Below are 13,952 nucleotides of genomic sequence, written 5' to 3'. Positions count from 1 at the left end.
CTTTTATAATACTCACCTAGGTCCAGTCCAATTGGTGTCGCTGCTCTCTGGTCTGGCACCTCCTCTATGTGGCGGTCACCATCCTTCTCCTTCCCAGCCCAGTAGACGTGTCGTAAGTCATCCACACGGGCCTGCATTGCGGTCCTGCGCTGGCACAATTTCATCTGCCCTGTTCAAGGCAGATCACAGTACTGTAATGCGCAGGCGCGATGAAAGATTTAAGACCGCTCACACATGCACACTACAGTACTTTGATCTGCCTTAATCAGGGCACACCAAAGTGCGCCTGCGCAGGATCTCCCTTCCGGCCTGTGTGGATGACTTGGGACACATCACCCATACTGGGCTGGATAGAAGGAGGATGGTGATCTCCACATAGAGGGAGCGCCGCACCAGAGAGCAGTGACACCCATCAGACCACACCGTCCCAATAGGTGAGTATTATGGAAGTGGGGTTTTTCTTCAGCGCTCTATTGGGAGACCCAGACGATTGGGGGTATAGCTACTGCCCTCTGGAGGCCACACAAAGCACTACATTAAAAGTGCAAGGCCCCTCCCCCTCTGGCTATACCCCCCCCGTGGTATCACGGGTTCTCCAGTTTTAGCTTTGTGTGCGAAGGAGGTCAGACATTCCATGCATAGCTCCACAGATTTTAGTCAGCAGTAGCTGCTGACTGTTTCGGATGGAAGAAAAGAGGACACATATAGTGTTCCCAGCATGCTCCCTTCTCACCCCTGGATGGTGTTGTAAGGTTGAGGTACCTATTGCTGGTACAGGGCTGGAGCCTGACATGCTGTTTTCCTTCCACATCCCCTGGTAGGGCTCTGTGGAAGTGGGATCCTGCCGGCCTCTCAGCTCTGACGCCGGGCTCCATCCACAGACCCATTAGAACCTGATGGATTCGGAGCAGGAGTACGATCAGGGACAGGCCCTGCATCATACAGGTACTCTGTGTCCCCGGCAGGCACAGACACACTCCGGGCTGGCTGGGTGTTGTAGTGCGCCGGGGACCGCAACGTGGAGTTGGTGTCCCTACAGATTACTGGGGGACTTTTTTGTGTATGGGAACGCAGCGCCGACCCCCTCTGGACCGGGCGGCGCTGCTGTGACTTGTGGTGCGCCGGGGATCCGCCGTCCGCGCTTTTACGGCGGCGGCGGTTATAAATTTAGTCCCCGGCTTTTTGGGCCTAGGACGCCGGCAGCTCCGATTCGTTCCCGCCCCCACCCTGTCATTCAGGGTAGGGGAGAGACGCTGTTCGCTAGCAGCGACGAGGGCTGGAGCCTGATTTACATGCTCCAGCCCTCTCACTTGGCACAGAGGGAAGCAGGCTTCCCGCTCTTGGCCAGGAACGCCCAGGGCCCGCCCCCCTTCCTCTCTCGAGACGCCGGCAGCCATTACATGCATGCCTGGCTGGAGGAAGGACGCAAGGCTCTGGGAGACCTGGACTAGGGGCTATCTGGCGACCACACACCCGCTTTTTTACGCGGGCGGTAAGCGATTTTTCTGTGCTGGTCCCTCTAGTGCCTCACGGTGTATCGGTGTACTGTGTACAGATATATAGATATTGTATTTCTTGCACTGTGAGGTCGCTTCTGGCTGCATATCCCAGATCGCTCTGTGGAAGCAGCAACATGTCATCCTCAAAACGCAAGGCGGCCAAGGCAAAAAGGGCTGTGTATACTGCGTGTGCTGCATGTGGGGCTAATCTACCAGCAGGCTCCGATGACCCCCATTGTGTGCAATGCTCCGACCCGGTGCTGCTTCGCCAGCCGGAGTCAGGAGAGGTAGCGACCCAGGCTGAGACGCTTGTAAGTTCTGCCCCGGTGACAGGGACAGACTTTGCAGTTTTTGCAGATAATATGTCTGTGTCTATGGCAAAAATCCTTGAAACCTTGCAATCTATGCATGGGGCTCAGTCTCTGGGCACGGCGAGGCCTCTGTCCTCAGGTCCCCCTTACTTGGAATGTATCCAGCCCACAGGGGGGTCCCCGGCTTCACAGGCCGAGGATTATGACTCAGATGATGGCCCCAGCCACCCTAAGCGAGCTCGCTGGGAAAGACCCTCGACGTCTTCACACTGCTCAGGGTCTCAGCGCAATCAGTCTCCCTGTGATGTGTCTGATGAGAGTGATCAGGAATCCACTCCTGGAACCCCTCTCAACCTGGATACCCCGGATGGGGATGCCATGGTAAACGACCTTATCTCAGCCATCAATAGGCTGTTGGATATTTCTCCCCCAGCCCCTTCAGCAGAAGAGGCGGCTGCGGAGCAGGAGAAGTTTCGTTTCCTTTATCCCAAGCGTAAATTGAGTGCTTTGTTAGATCACTCTGACTTCAGAGAATCAATCCAGAAGCACGACGCTCACCCAGAAAGGCGTTTCTCTAAACGATCTAAAGATACGCGTTTCCCTTTCCCCCCTGAGGTGGTCAAGCGCTGGACACAGTGTCCAAAGGTAGACCCCCCGATTTCCAAACTTGCAGCTAGATCCATAGTTGCAGTGGAGGATGGCGCTTCACTTAAAGATGCCAATGACAGACAGATGGACCTTTGGTTAAAATCTGTCTATGAAGCTATCGGCGCGTCGTTTGCTCCGGCATTCGCAGCCGTATGGGCACTCCAGGCTATTTCAGCTGGCTTAGCAAAAGTGGATGCTATCATGCATCCAGCAGTGCCGCAAGTGGCGCACCTTACCACGCAGATGTCGGCGTTTGCGTCTTACGCTATCAATGCGGTCCTAGAATCTACCAGTCGCACCTCAATGGCGTCCGCCAATTCGGTAGTTTTGCGCAGAGCCTTGTGGTTAAAGGACTGGAAAGCAGATGCTGGTTCCAAAAAATGTTTAACCAGTTTGCCTTTGTCTAGAGATAGACTGTTCGGCGAGCCATTGGCTGACATCATTAAGCAGTCCAAGGGTAAAGACTCCTCTTTACCACAACCCAGAACAAGCAAACCTCAGCAGAAAAAATGGCAGCAGAGGTTTCAGTCCTTTCGAGGTTCGGGCAAGACACCATTTACCTCGTCCAAAGGGACTCAGAGGACGCAAAGAAACTCAGATTCGTGGCGGACTCACACACGCCCCAAGAAAGCAAATGGAGGTACCGCTTCCAAAGCGGCTACATCATGACTTCCAGCCCCCCCCCTCCGCATCGCCGGTCGGGGGCAGGCTCTCCCGCTTTTCCGGCATTTGGATGTCACAGGTCAAAGACCGGTGGGTGACGGACATTTTGTCTCGCGGGTACAGAATCGAGTTCAATTCTCGTCCTCCAGCTCGGTTCTTCAGAACCTCCCCACATCCAGACCGAGCAGATGCTCTGCTGCAGGCGGTGGATTCCCTAAAAGCGGAAGGAGTGGTGATCCCAGTCCCTCCTCAGGAACAAGGGCAAGGGTTTTACTCCAATCTCTTTGTGGTTCCAAAAAAGGACGGCTCGTTCCGTCCTGTTCTGGACCTAAAACGGCTCAACAAACATGTGCACGCCAGGAGGTTCCGGATGGAAACCCTCCGCTCTGTCATTGCCTCAATGTCCAGAGGAGACTTCCTTGCCTCAATAGACATCAAAGATGCTTATCTCCACGTGCCAATTGCTACAGAACATCAACGTTTTCTACGTTTTGTGATAGGAGACGACCATTTTCAGTTCGTAGCTCTTCCATTTGGTCTGGCGACAGCCCCACGGGTCTTCACCAAGGTCATGGCGGCGGTGGTAGCAGTCTTGCACTCTCAGGGACACTCGGTGATCCCTTACCTAGACGACTTATTGGTCAAAGCTCCCTCTCAGGAGGCATGTCAGCACAGCCTGAATGCTACGCTGGAGACTCTACAGTCTTTCGGATGGATCATCAACTTTCCAAAGTCGATCCTATCACCGACTCAGTCACTAACGTATCTTGGCATGGAGTTTCATACTCTAGCAGCGATAGTGAAGCTGCCGCTGAACAAGCAGCGGTCACTACAGACAGGGGTGCAATCTCTCCTGCAGGGCCAGTTGCATCCCTTGCGGCGTCTCATGCATTTCCTAGGGAAGATGGTGGCAGCCATGGAAGCAGTTCCCTTTGCGCAGTTTCATCTGCGCCCACTTCAATGGGACATTCTCCGCCAATGGGACGGGAAGTCAACGTCCCTGGACAGGAAAGTCTCGCTTTCCCAGACGGCCAAGGACTCTCTACAATGGTGGCTCCTTCCCACCTCATTATCTCAGGGAAGATCCTTCCTGCCCCCATCCTGGGCAGTAGTCACGACAGATGCGAGTCTGTCGGGGTGGGGAGCAGTGTTTCTCCACCACAGGGCTCAGGGGACGTGGACTCCACAGGAGTCCACCCTTCAGATCAATGTTCTGGAAATCAGAGCAGTGTATCTTGCCCTACTAGCCTTCCAGCAGTGGCTGGAAGGAAAGCAGATCCGAATCCAATCGGACAACTCCACAGCGGTGGCATACATCAACCACCAAGGAGGGACGCGCAGTCGGCAAGCCTTCCAAGAAGTCCGGCGCATTCTAATGTGGGTGGAGGACAGAGCATCCACCATATCCGCGGTTCACATCCCAGGCGTAGAAAACTGGGAAGCAGACTTCCTCAGTCGCCAGGGCATGGACGCAGGGGAATGGTCCCTTCACCCGGACGTGTTTCAGGAAATCTGTCGCCGCTGGGGAGTGCCGGACGTCGACCTAATGGCATCCCGGCACAACAACAAGGTCCCGGCGTTCATGGCGAGGTCGCGCGATCAAAGAGCTCTGGCGGCAGACGCCTTGGTTCAAGATTGGTCGCAGTTTCAGCTCCCTTACGTGTTTCCGCCTCTGGCGCTCTTGCCCAGAGTGCTACGCAAGATCAGATCCGAGTGCAGCCGCATCATACTCGTCGCTCCAAACTGGCCGAGGAGGTCGTGGTATCCGGATCTGTGGCATCTCACGATCGGTCGACCGTGGTCACTGCCAGACCGACCAGACTTACTGTCCCAAGGGCCGTTTTTCCATCAGAATTCTGCGGCCCTGAACCTGACTGTGTGGCCATTGAGTCCTGGATCCTAGCATCTGCAGGATTATCTCAAGGAGTGGTTGCCACAATGAGACAAGCTAGAAAGTCGAATTCTGCTAAGATCTACCACAGAACGTGGAAGATTTTCTTATCCTGGTGCTCGGCCCAGGGAGTGTCTCCCTGGCCATTTGCATTACCCAAGTTTCTTTCCTTCCTGCAATCGGGGTTAGAAAAGGGCTTGTCGCTCAGCTCCCTTAAAGGGCAAGTTTCGGCACTATCCGTGTTTTTTCAGAAGCGTCTAGCACGTCTTCCTAAGGTGCGCACGTTCCTGCAGGGGGTCTGTCATATTGTGCCCCCGTACAAGCGACCGTTAGATCCATGGGATCTGAACAGGGTACTAGTTGCTCTCCAGAAGCCGCCCTTCGAGCCTCTGAAGGAAGTTTCCTTTTCTCGGCTGTCGCAGAAAGTGGCGTTTCTTGTTGCGATCACATCGCTTCGGCGAGTGTCTGAGCTGGCAGCTCTGTCATCCAAGGCTCCCTTCCTGGTGTTCCACCAGGACAAGGTTGTGCTGCGCCCCATTCCGGAGTTTCTTCCTAAGGTCGTATCCTCTTTTCATCTTAATCAGGATATTTCCTTGCCTTCTTTTTGCCCTCATCCGGTTCACCGGTATGAAAAGGACTTACGTTTGCTAGATCTGGTGAGAGCACTCAGAATCTACATTTCCCGCACGGCGCCCATACGCCGTGCCGATGCACTTTTCGTCCTTGTCGCTGGTCCGCGCAAGGGGTTGCAGGCTTCTAAAGCCACCCTGGCTCGATGGATCAAAGAACCAATTCTAGAGGCCTACCGTTCTGCGGGGCTTCCGGTTCCTTCAGGGCTAAAAGCCCACTCAACCAGAGCCGTGGGTGCGTCCTGGGCATTACGTCACCAGGCTTCGGCTCAACAGGTGTGCCAGGCAGCTACCTGGTCCAGTCTGCACACTTTCACCAAGCATTATCAGGTGCATACCTATGCTTCGGCGGATGCCAGCTTAGGTAGAAGAGTCCTGCAGGCGGCAGTGACATCCCCGTAGGGGAGGGCTGTTTTGCAGCTCTAACATGAGGTATTTATTTACCCACCCAGGGACAGCTTTTGGACGTCCCAATCGTCTGGGTCTCCCAATAGAGCGCTGAAGAAGAAGGGAATTTTGTTACTTACCGTAAATTCCTTTTCTTCTAGCTCTTATTGGGAGACCCAGCACCTGCCCTGTTGTCCTTCGGGATGTTTTTTTGTTGTTTGCGGGTACACATGTTGTTCATGTTGAACGGTTTTTCAGTTCTCCGATGTTATTCGGAGTTAATTTGTTTAAACCAGTTATTGGCTTCCTCCTTCTTGCTTTGGCACTAAAACTGGAGAACCCGTGATACCACGGGGGGGGTATAGCCAGAGGGGGAGGGGCCTTGCACTTTTAATGTAGTGCTTTGTGTGGCCTCCAGAGGGCAGTAGCTATACCCCCAATCGTCTGGGTCTCCCAATAAGAGCTAGAAGAAAAGGAATTTACGGTAAGTAACAAAATTCCCTTCTTTTCGTTAGAGTGCGGCCTGGGCTCTTATATACAGTATTATAGAATGCTATATAATGAACTCACTGGGGGTGGCCACTTCTTATAGTCGCTAAATCTAGTGACCGGTTCCCTTTTAAATACTATGATGTGTTTTAGAGTGAATAGTTTTCGTTCAGTTTATATATTATTTTGTTCAGGTTCTAGGGAAACGTTCTCACAATTACACATATCATTTTGTTCTTTGTTTTCTCTCAACCAGACCAAGCAGTCAAACACCCATTGACTGGGGAAAAATGGCAGAGAAGTGGCTGCATGAGAAAGAAGCAGAAAGGCGGAAACAGAAGCAGCGCTTAACTCCTCGTCCTTCACCGAGCCCCATGATCGAAAGTACGCCCATGTCCATTGCAGGGGATGCCACACCACTACTCGATGAAATGGATCGGTGAAAACAAGTGTAGAAATGAACTTTTAATGGCCAGGTGGAACAGCCGCGCTCTCGATCTTTAGACGCTTACGAAGTGCTCCAAATAGAGCATGTTTATGATTTCTGGGCCGCCATGTGCATAGCTGTACATGAAGATTGGACCCTCCCATGTGAAGCCTGTGTTTACTTGATCGGTACTGGAGAAACAATGTCTCCGGCACCAAGCCTTGATATCATATTGTTTCATGTTAAGGTTTTCTTTGACTTCTAAAAGAGGTAACACTTGCCTCATGTGAGTAAAGAAAAACATTTGTAAGCGACCTGTTTTTAGGACCTATGTTTCAAACATAGAATGGGCTTCACTTTTATTTAAAAATTGCATATTCTGCCAAAGAATGCAATGTAAGGAGATCTGACGCAAAGATCTCGTTCCTCCCTTTATGTGCTACACCATTAGAGCTGCTGGAGGTGGTATATAGACACTTGGAACTAAGGGGTGATTGGAGAGGTTTGCAAGTAACGTCATTTGCAAGGGGTTGCTTTTTTGGGCTCCTCTGCCAACGGCAGCTATACAAAGAGCCGGCTTCATACAGTAACAGACGTCTTTGGTTGGAGACATTTGGGTAAATGTATTTATTTTTGCTCTTCGCTCTGATTCCTCTACCACTGCAGTGAACAGCTTACAGTAACTTTGCGGCTTCTCACACTCTTTGCATAAATATGTGTTGAATCAAAGCATTATTTTAACTTTTGACATTGCAGTGTGGAGGTGTCTTTGGATCCTGCTGACACCCATAGATGTATTATTTTTGGGGGGGGGGGGTTCCTTCATCTTTTTTATGGGTTTTTTTTTGTTTTGTTTCGTTTTTGCAGCAGGCAAATAAATGGTCTGGAACAAACAAAAAAATCGTTTATTCTTCTAGTCTTCTACTTTATCGAAGGGTTTTCATAATATCATAATTTAAAGTTTTCTTAGTCTTAGATTTACTTGTTTTAAGAACTGTTAAAGGGTTATTCCCGTATTTAAGATAATTGATAGCCGAGCCCCATCTGATTGCAGGAGTGGTCAGATATGTACACCACCGGTCCATCATTGTCTAAAGGACTGTAGGAAAAAAAGCAAAAGGCTCCACTCTGCAAGCTCCGGCAGTCCTATAGAGAATGATTTGTAGAGGTGGTGTAAATGCTTGACCTCTGCACCATTTAGATGGGTCTTAAGGGGGCTTGACACGCAACGACATTGCTAACGAGATGTCGTTGGGGTCACTGAATTCGTGACGCACATCCGGCCTCGTTAGCGTCGTCGTTGCGTGTGAAACGTACGAACGACCGCTAATGATCAAAATTACTCACCTAATCGTTGATCGTTGACACGTCGTTCTAATCCCAAATATCGTTGCTGTTGCTGAATGCAGGTTGTTCGTCGTTCCTGAGGCAGCAAACATTGCTACGTGTGACACCGCAGGAACGAGGAACAACACCTTACCTGCGTCCTCCGGCAACGAGGTGGGCGTCTTTCTTTTGGCTGCTCTCCGCTTCTATTGGACGGCTGCAGTGTGACGTCGCTAGGCAGGTAAGTATGTGTGACGGGTCCTAGCGATGTTGTGCACAACCAACGGGGGCGGGGGCTTTCACGAGCGACATCGCTAGCAATGTCGCTGCGTGTAAAGCAGCCTTTAGTATTGGTGCTCCATACACCTCACTGAGGGATCTGTTTCTTGGACTGACCTGAGGAAGTGGTCAGGGTACCGTCTGGTTTGCCTTTCCAATAAGTCACAATGAGGGGTTTCATTTTGTTGGACAGAATCGCTGGGAAGTGGTTTGAGAACAGTCTGGTTTATTTGCATGAAAGTGCCATGCTGAGAAGTTGCTGTCCACTTCCCAGGGTGAGTCAAACTATCAAGCAGAGTGCAGTCTCCCTAAGGCTATGTTCACACACTGCATCTTTTACTGCGTTTTTTTGATGCATTTTTGAGGTCACAAAGATGCAGCTAAATGCATGCATTTCCTTCTCCCAGCAAAATCTGAGATTTCTATTTTGCTGTCTACACTGTGCATCTTTTCTTGGCTGCATGTTTGAAGATGCAGCATGTCAATTATTTCTTTATCGTTCCTATGGGAGACCCAGACATTGGGTGTATAGCTTCTGCCTCCGGAGGACACACAAAGTACTACACTCAAAAGTGTAGCTCCTCCCTCTGAGCTTATACACCCCCTGGAGAAACCAGATCTAGCCAGTTCATTGCTTTGTGTTCAGGAGGCACACATCCACACATGCATTCTCATCTGATTTTTCATTTTTTTGGAAAGAGTTTGAAGAAAAGCGGGTCCAAGTCTGGACCCCCGGCATGTCCCTTCTCACCCCACTGTGTCGGCAGTGCTGTTAAGGTTGATTCCAAGGCTGGAGCCTTACATGCCGTGCTCCTTCACCATCCCTCGGGCTCTGGCTTGAAGTGGGAGCCAGCACGGTTCTCCATGCTTTGCAGGAGACCGGTCTCCATCTGCAGCCCTTCAGGACCCTGCTGGACGGAGCACTCATCCCCAGGGACTTGGAACCCTGCGTCTCAGCAAGCTAAGTACCTGAGACGTTTATATTCTGGGGGTCCCTATACTTTATTATGGTGGGAGAGTGTGCTGAGTGAGTTTTCTGACATTTCCGGCCGGTTCTCTGGCTGTCGCCTGAGAACCGCGCCGATGGTGCCCGCGCGCCGGCCGCACCGCTCAAATTTAGGCACCGGCTTCGCCGGAGGCCTACTTTCGATTTCACTGCCCTCGCATGTCATTCATGCAGAGGGACAGTGCGGCTCCGCCCAGCGGCTGGTTTGCACAGGGGAAAGACACTCCTCACTGAGTACATGTCTCCTCTGTAAGTCTATTTGGCCCTCCAGTTCCCGCTCTCAGTGGTCCCGCCCCCTCTCCTCGCTCCGGCGCCATTTTATCAGCGTTTGCTCTGCGATCATCGCTGGCTGCAGCATCCCTGCTGAGGTGCTTGGGGGTCCGGGCTTCGGGATCTGGAGGGCACACAACACCGCTCCAGCGGTCTGGTAAGCCACAACCTCTGGTTGTGGGCCTTTGTATATACTCTCTGGGGGTCACTCTAGCAGAGCCCCCACTCCAGCAGCATGTCACACACGAGGAGCAAGGATCCAAAGCTGTATTCAGTATGCACTGCATGTAAGCTCATACTGCCTGAACCGAGCACCTATCCACATTGTGATGCCTGCTCTAACCTGACAATGCCTCAGCCTGGAATCGCACCCACAGTGGTCTCTCAGGCTGCTCCGGCTCCTGTGGCTGAACCCCCGGCTTGGGTAGAATCCTTAACCAGGTCTATCTCCCAGTCTTTTGCCGACTCCATGGGACAGCTGTCCCGGACTTTGCTGAACATGCATCAGCCCCCTTCACAGGGTGCCTCTGCTGCTAGGGCTCTCTCAGCGGAGCTCACAGAGGATTCCTCATCTGGTCCCAGACCCCGTCCTCCTAAGAGGAGACGTAGGGCTCCCTCCCCTTCCTCGTCCCGCGGCACTGTTTCAGAGGCTGACTCGCAGGACGAGGAGGATGCCTTTACAGGGGGCTTGGAGGCTACCTCCATGTGCCCCATTGATCTGTCCGAAAGTGACTCAGATGTTAGTGATTTGATTGCGTCCATTAATTCTGTACTGGACCTCAATCCGCCAGTATCAGAGGAGCAACCCTCTCTGGCAGAAAAGCACCAGTTTACCTTGCCTAAGAGGTCAAAGAGTGTGTTCTTTAACCACTCCAGTTTTCAGGCCGCTGTGACCAAGCCTAGGGCCTGTCCTGACAAACGCTTCCCAAAGCGTGGCTCTGATGACCGTTTTCCCTTTCCACCTGAGGTGGTCAAGGAGTAGGCTCATTCCCCAAAGGTAGACCCCCCGGTGTCTAGAATCTCAGCCCGGACCGTGGTATCAGTGGCTGATGGCACCTCTCTTAAGGATTCCACTGACCGCCAGGTTGACCTTCTGGCCAAATCTGTATATGAGGCGGCAGGGGCCTCGTTCTCCCCATCTTTTGCAGCAGTGTGGGCTCTCAAAGCCATCTCTGCTTCCTTGGAGGAGATGCATTCCCTCGCCAGGGAATCTATGCCCGAAATGGTTGCCTTAACTTCCCAAGCTTCCGCTTTTTCATCCTATGCCATGTCTGCCATGCTGGAGGCTTCTCACCGCACTGCGGTGGCTTCGGCTAATTCCCTCGCTATCCGCAGGACCTTGTGGCTTCGAGAGTGGAAGGCAGATGCTTCTTCAAAGAAGTACCTGGCTGGGCTCCCTTTTGCTGGGTCCAGGCTATTCGGTGAACAACTGGATGAAATTATTAAGGAAGCTACTGGCGGGAAGAGTACTTCCATGCCACAAACCAAAACCGGGAAACCTGTCCAGGGTAGGAACCAGTCGAGGTTTCGTTCCTTTCGTTCCTCCAACTGGTCGTCCTCTAAGCCCTCGGCCTCGTCCTCTAACTCAGCCAAGGACCAAAAATCCAACTGGCGCACAAAGGCGCGTCCACAGAAGACCGCAGGAGCTGCTGCCACCAAGGCAGCCTCCTCTTGACTATCTGTCCGCGCCAGCAACGTCCTTAGTCGGTGGCAGGCTCTCCCACTTTGGCGACGCGTGGTTTCAACACGTCTCCGATCAGTGGGTGCGGGATGTCATCTCCCACGGCTACAGGATAGAATTCTCTTCCAGCCCGCCAAACAGATTTTTTTCTTTCAACTCCCCCCTGCTCCAAGGCCGCCGCCTTCTCTCAGGTCGTGGCATCCTTGCAGGCCAACGGAATAATTGTACCGGTTCCCGCCCAGGAACGGTTCAGAGGTTTCTACTCAAATCTCTTCCTAGTCCCCAAAAAGGACGGTTCCTTCCGGCCCATCCTGGATCTCAAGCTTCTCAACAAGCATGTTCAGGTGCGGCATTTTCGCATGGAATCTCTGCGGTCAGTCATTGCCTCAATGACCCAAGGGGATTTCCTGGCATCCATCGACATCAGAGATGCCTATCTGCATGTGCCAATTGCAGTTTCTCACCAGTGTTGGCTACGTTTTGCAATCGGAGAGGAACATTTCCAATTCGTGGCTCTTCCCTTCTGGTTAGCCACGGCCCCTCGGGTATTCACCAAAGTCATGGCAGCAGTGATTGCGGTTCTGCACGTCCAGGGGTTGGCAGTGATCCCTTACCTGGACGACCTTCTAGTCAAGGCTTCATCCAGCGCAGACTGTCAGCGGAGTGTCTCGCTCACTCTCGCCACTCTAGCCCAGTGGCTGGTCAATCTGCCCAAATCCACTCTGACTCCGACCCAGAGTCTCACGTACCTAGGGATGCAGTTCGAGACTCTTCCGGCACTTGTGAAGTTGCCCTTGATCAAACAGCAATCCCTCCAACTGGCGGTGCGCTCTCTGCTGAGGCCCCGCCGTTATTCCATCAGGCACCTGATGCAGGTGCTGGGTCAGATGGTGGCGTCAATGGAGGCTGTTCCTTTTGCCCAGTTCCATCTGCGTCCTCTGCAGCTGGAAATTCTCCGCTGTTGGGACAAGCAGCCTTCCTCCTTGCCCAGGTTAGTGGCCCTGTCGCCACAGACCAGGAGCTCTCTTCAGTGGTGGCTTCGGCCCCTCTCTCTGTCTCAGGGACGCTCCTTCCTGGCTCCGTCCTGGGTGGTCCTCACCACGGATGCCAGTCTATCCGGCTGGGGAGCGGTATGTCTCCACCACCGAGCACAGGGCACTTGGACTCCGTCCGAGTCAGCCCTCTCGATCAATGTGCTGGAAACCAGAGCCGTGCTCCTGGCTCTCCTAGCTTTTCACCACCTATTGGCGGCGGGCAAGCACATCCGAGTCCAGTCAGACAACGCGACAGCGGTTGCCTACATCAATCACCAAGGCGGGACACGCAGCCGCCTGGCAATGTTGGAGGTACAACGCATCCTTCAATGGGCAGAGGACTCCAAGTCCACCATATCCGCAGTCCACATCCCAGGCGTGGAAAACTGGGAGGCAGATTATCTCAGCCGTCAAACCGTGGACAGCGGCGAGTGGTCCCTGCATCCGGCAGTGTTTCAGTCAATCTGCCGCAAGTGGGGCACTCCGGACGTGGACCTAATGGCATCCCGTCACAACAACAAGGTTCCCATTTACATGGCTCGCTCCCACGATCCTCAGGCCTTCGCAGCGGACGCTCTGGTTCAAGACTGGTCCCAGTTTCGTCTGTCCTACGTGTTTCCCCCTCTAGCTCTCTTGCCCAGAGTCCTGCGCAAGATCAGAATGGAGGGCCGCCGGGTCATCCTCATTGCTCCGGACTGGCCCAGGCGAGCTTGGTACCCAGACCTGCTCCATCTGTCCGTAGAGGTGCCGTGGCATCTTCCGGACCGTCCAGACCTTCTCTCACAAGGTCCGTTTTTCCGCCAGAATTCTGCGGCTCTCAGATTGACGGCGTGGCTCTTGAGTCCTGGATCTTGACGACTTCTGGTATTCCTCCTGAAGTCATTTCCACTATGACTCGGGCTCGGAAGTCTTCCTCGGCCAAGATCTATCACAGGACTTGGAAGATTTTCCTGTCCTGGTGTCGCTCTTCCGGCCATGCTCCTTGGCCCTTTTTCCTTGCCGACCCTTCTGTCCTTTTTACAGTCCGGTCTGCAGCTAGGACTGTCCCTCAATTCTCTCAAGGGACAAGTCTCGGCTCTGTCAGTGCTGTTCCAGCGGCGTATCGCCCGGCTGGCTCAGGTCCGCACCTTCATGCAGGGTGCGTCTCACATCATTCCGCCTTACCGGTGCCCCTTGGATCCCTGGGACCTCAATTTGGTTCTCACGGCTTTGCAGAAACCCCCCTTTGAACCTCTCAGGGAGGTTTCTTTGTTTCGTCTTTCACAGAAAGTGGTCTTTCTAGTGGCCATAACTTCCCTCAGGAGAGTCTCTGATTTGGCTGCGCTCTCTTCGGAGTCACCTTTTTTGGTTTTTCATCAAGACAAGGTGGTTCTCCGTCCGACCCCGGACTTTCTCCCTAAGGTGGTTTCTTC

The 13,952-nt window shown here is 52.9% G+C and overlaps 1 protein-coding gene across 1 annotated transcript in view; it reads left to right on the top strand.

The window, feature by feature from the left end:
• SUPT6H (SPT6 homolog, histone chaperone and transcription elongation factor) overlaps positions 1-7,780 on the top strand; it is a 210,720-nt gene extending 202,940 nt beyond the window's left edge. Inside the window, exon 37 of the mRNA XM_075335257.1 lies at positions 6,774-7,780. Within this exon, the coding sequence (XP_075191372.1) occupies positions 6,774-6,960 (187 nt within the window). The 3' untranslated portion in view covers positions 6,961-7,780. The remainder of the gene's footprint in view (positions 1-6,773) is intronic.
• The last annotated feature ends 6,172 nt before the right edge of the window (positions 7,781-13,952 follow it).

Source organism: Anomaloglossus baeobatrachus, chromosome 2 (genome assembly GCF_048569485.1).
Source record: "Anomaloglossus baeobatrachus isolate aAnoBae1 chromosome 2, aAnoBae1.hap1, whole genome shotgun sequence".
Taxonomy (NCBI): Eukaryota; Metazoa; Chordata; class Amphibia; order Anura; family Aromobatidae; genus Anomaloglossus; species Anomaloglossus baeobatrachus.
The sequence above is the reverse complement of the archived record's forward strand: the minus strand, read 5'-3'. Positions and strand labels throughout refer to the sequence as shown.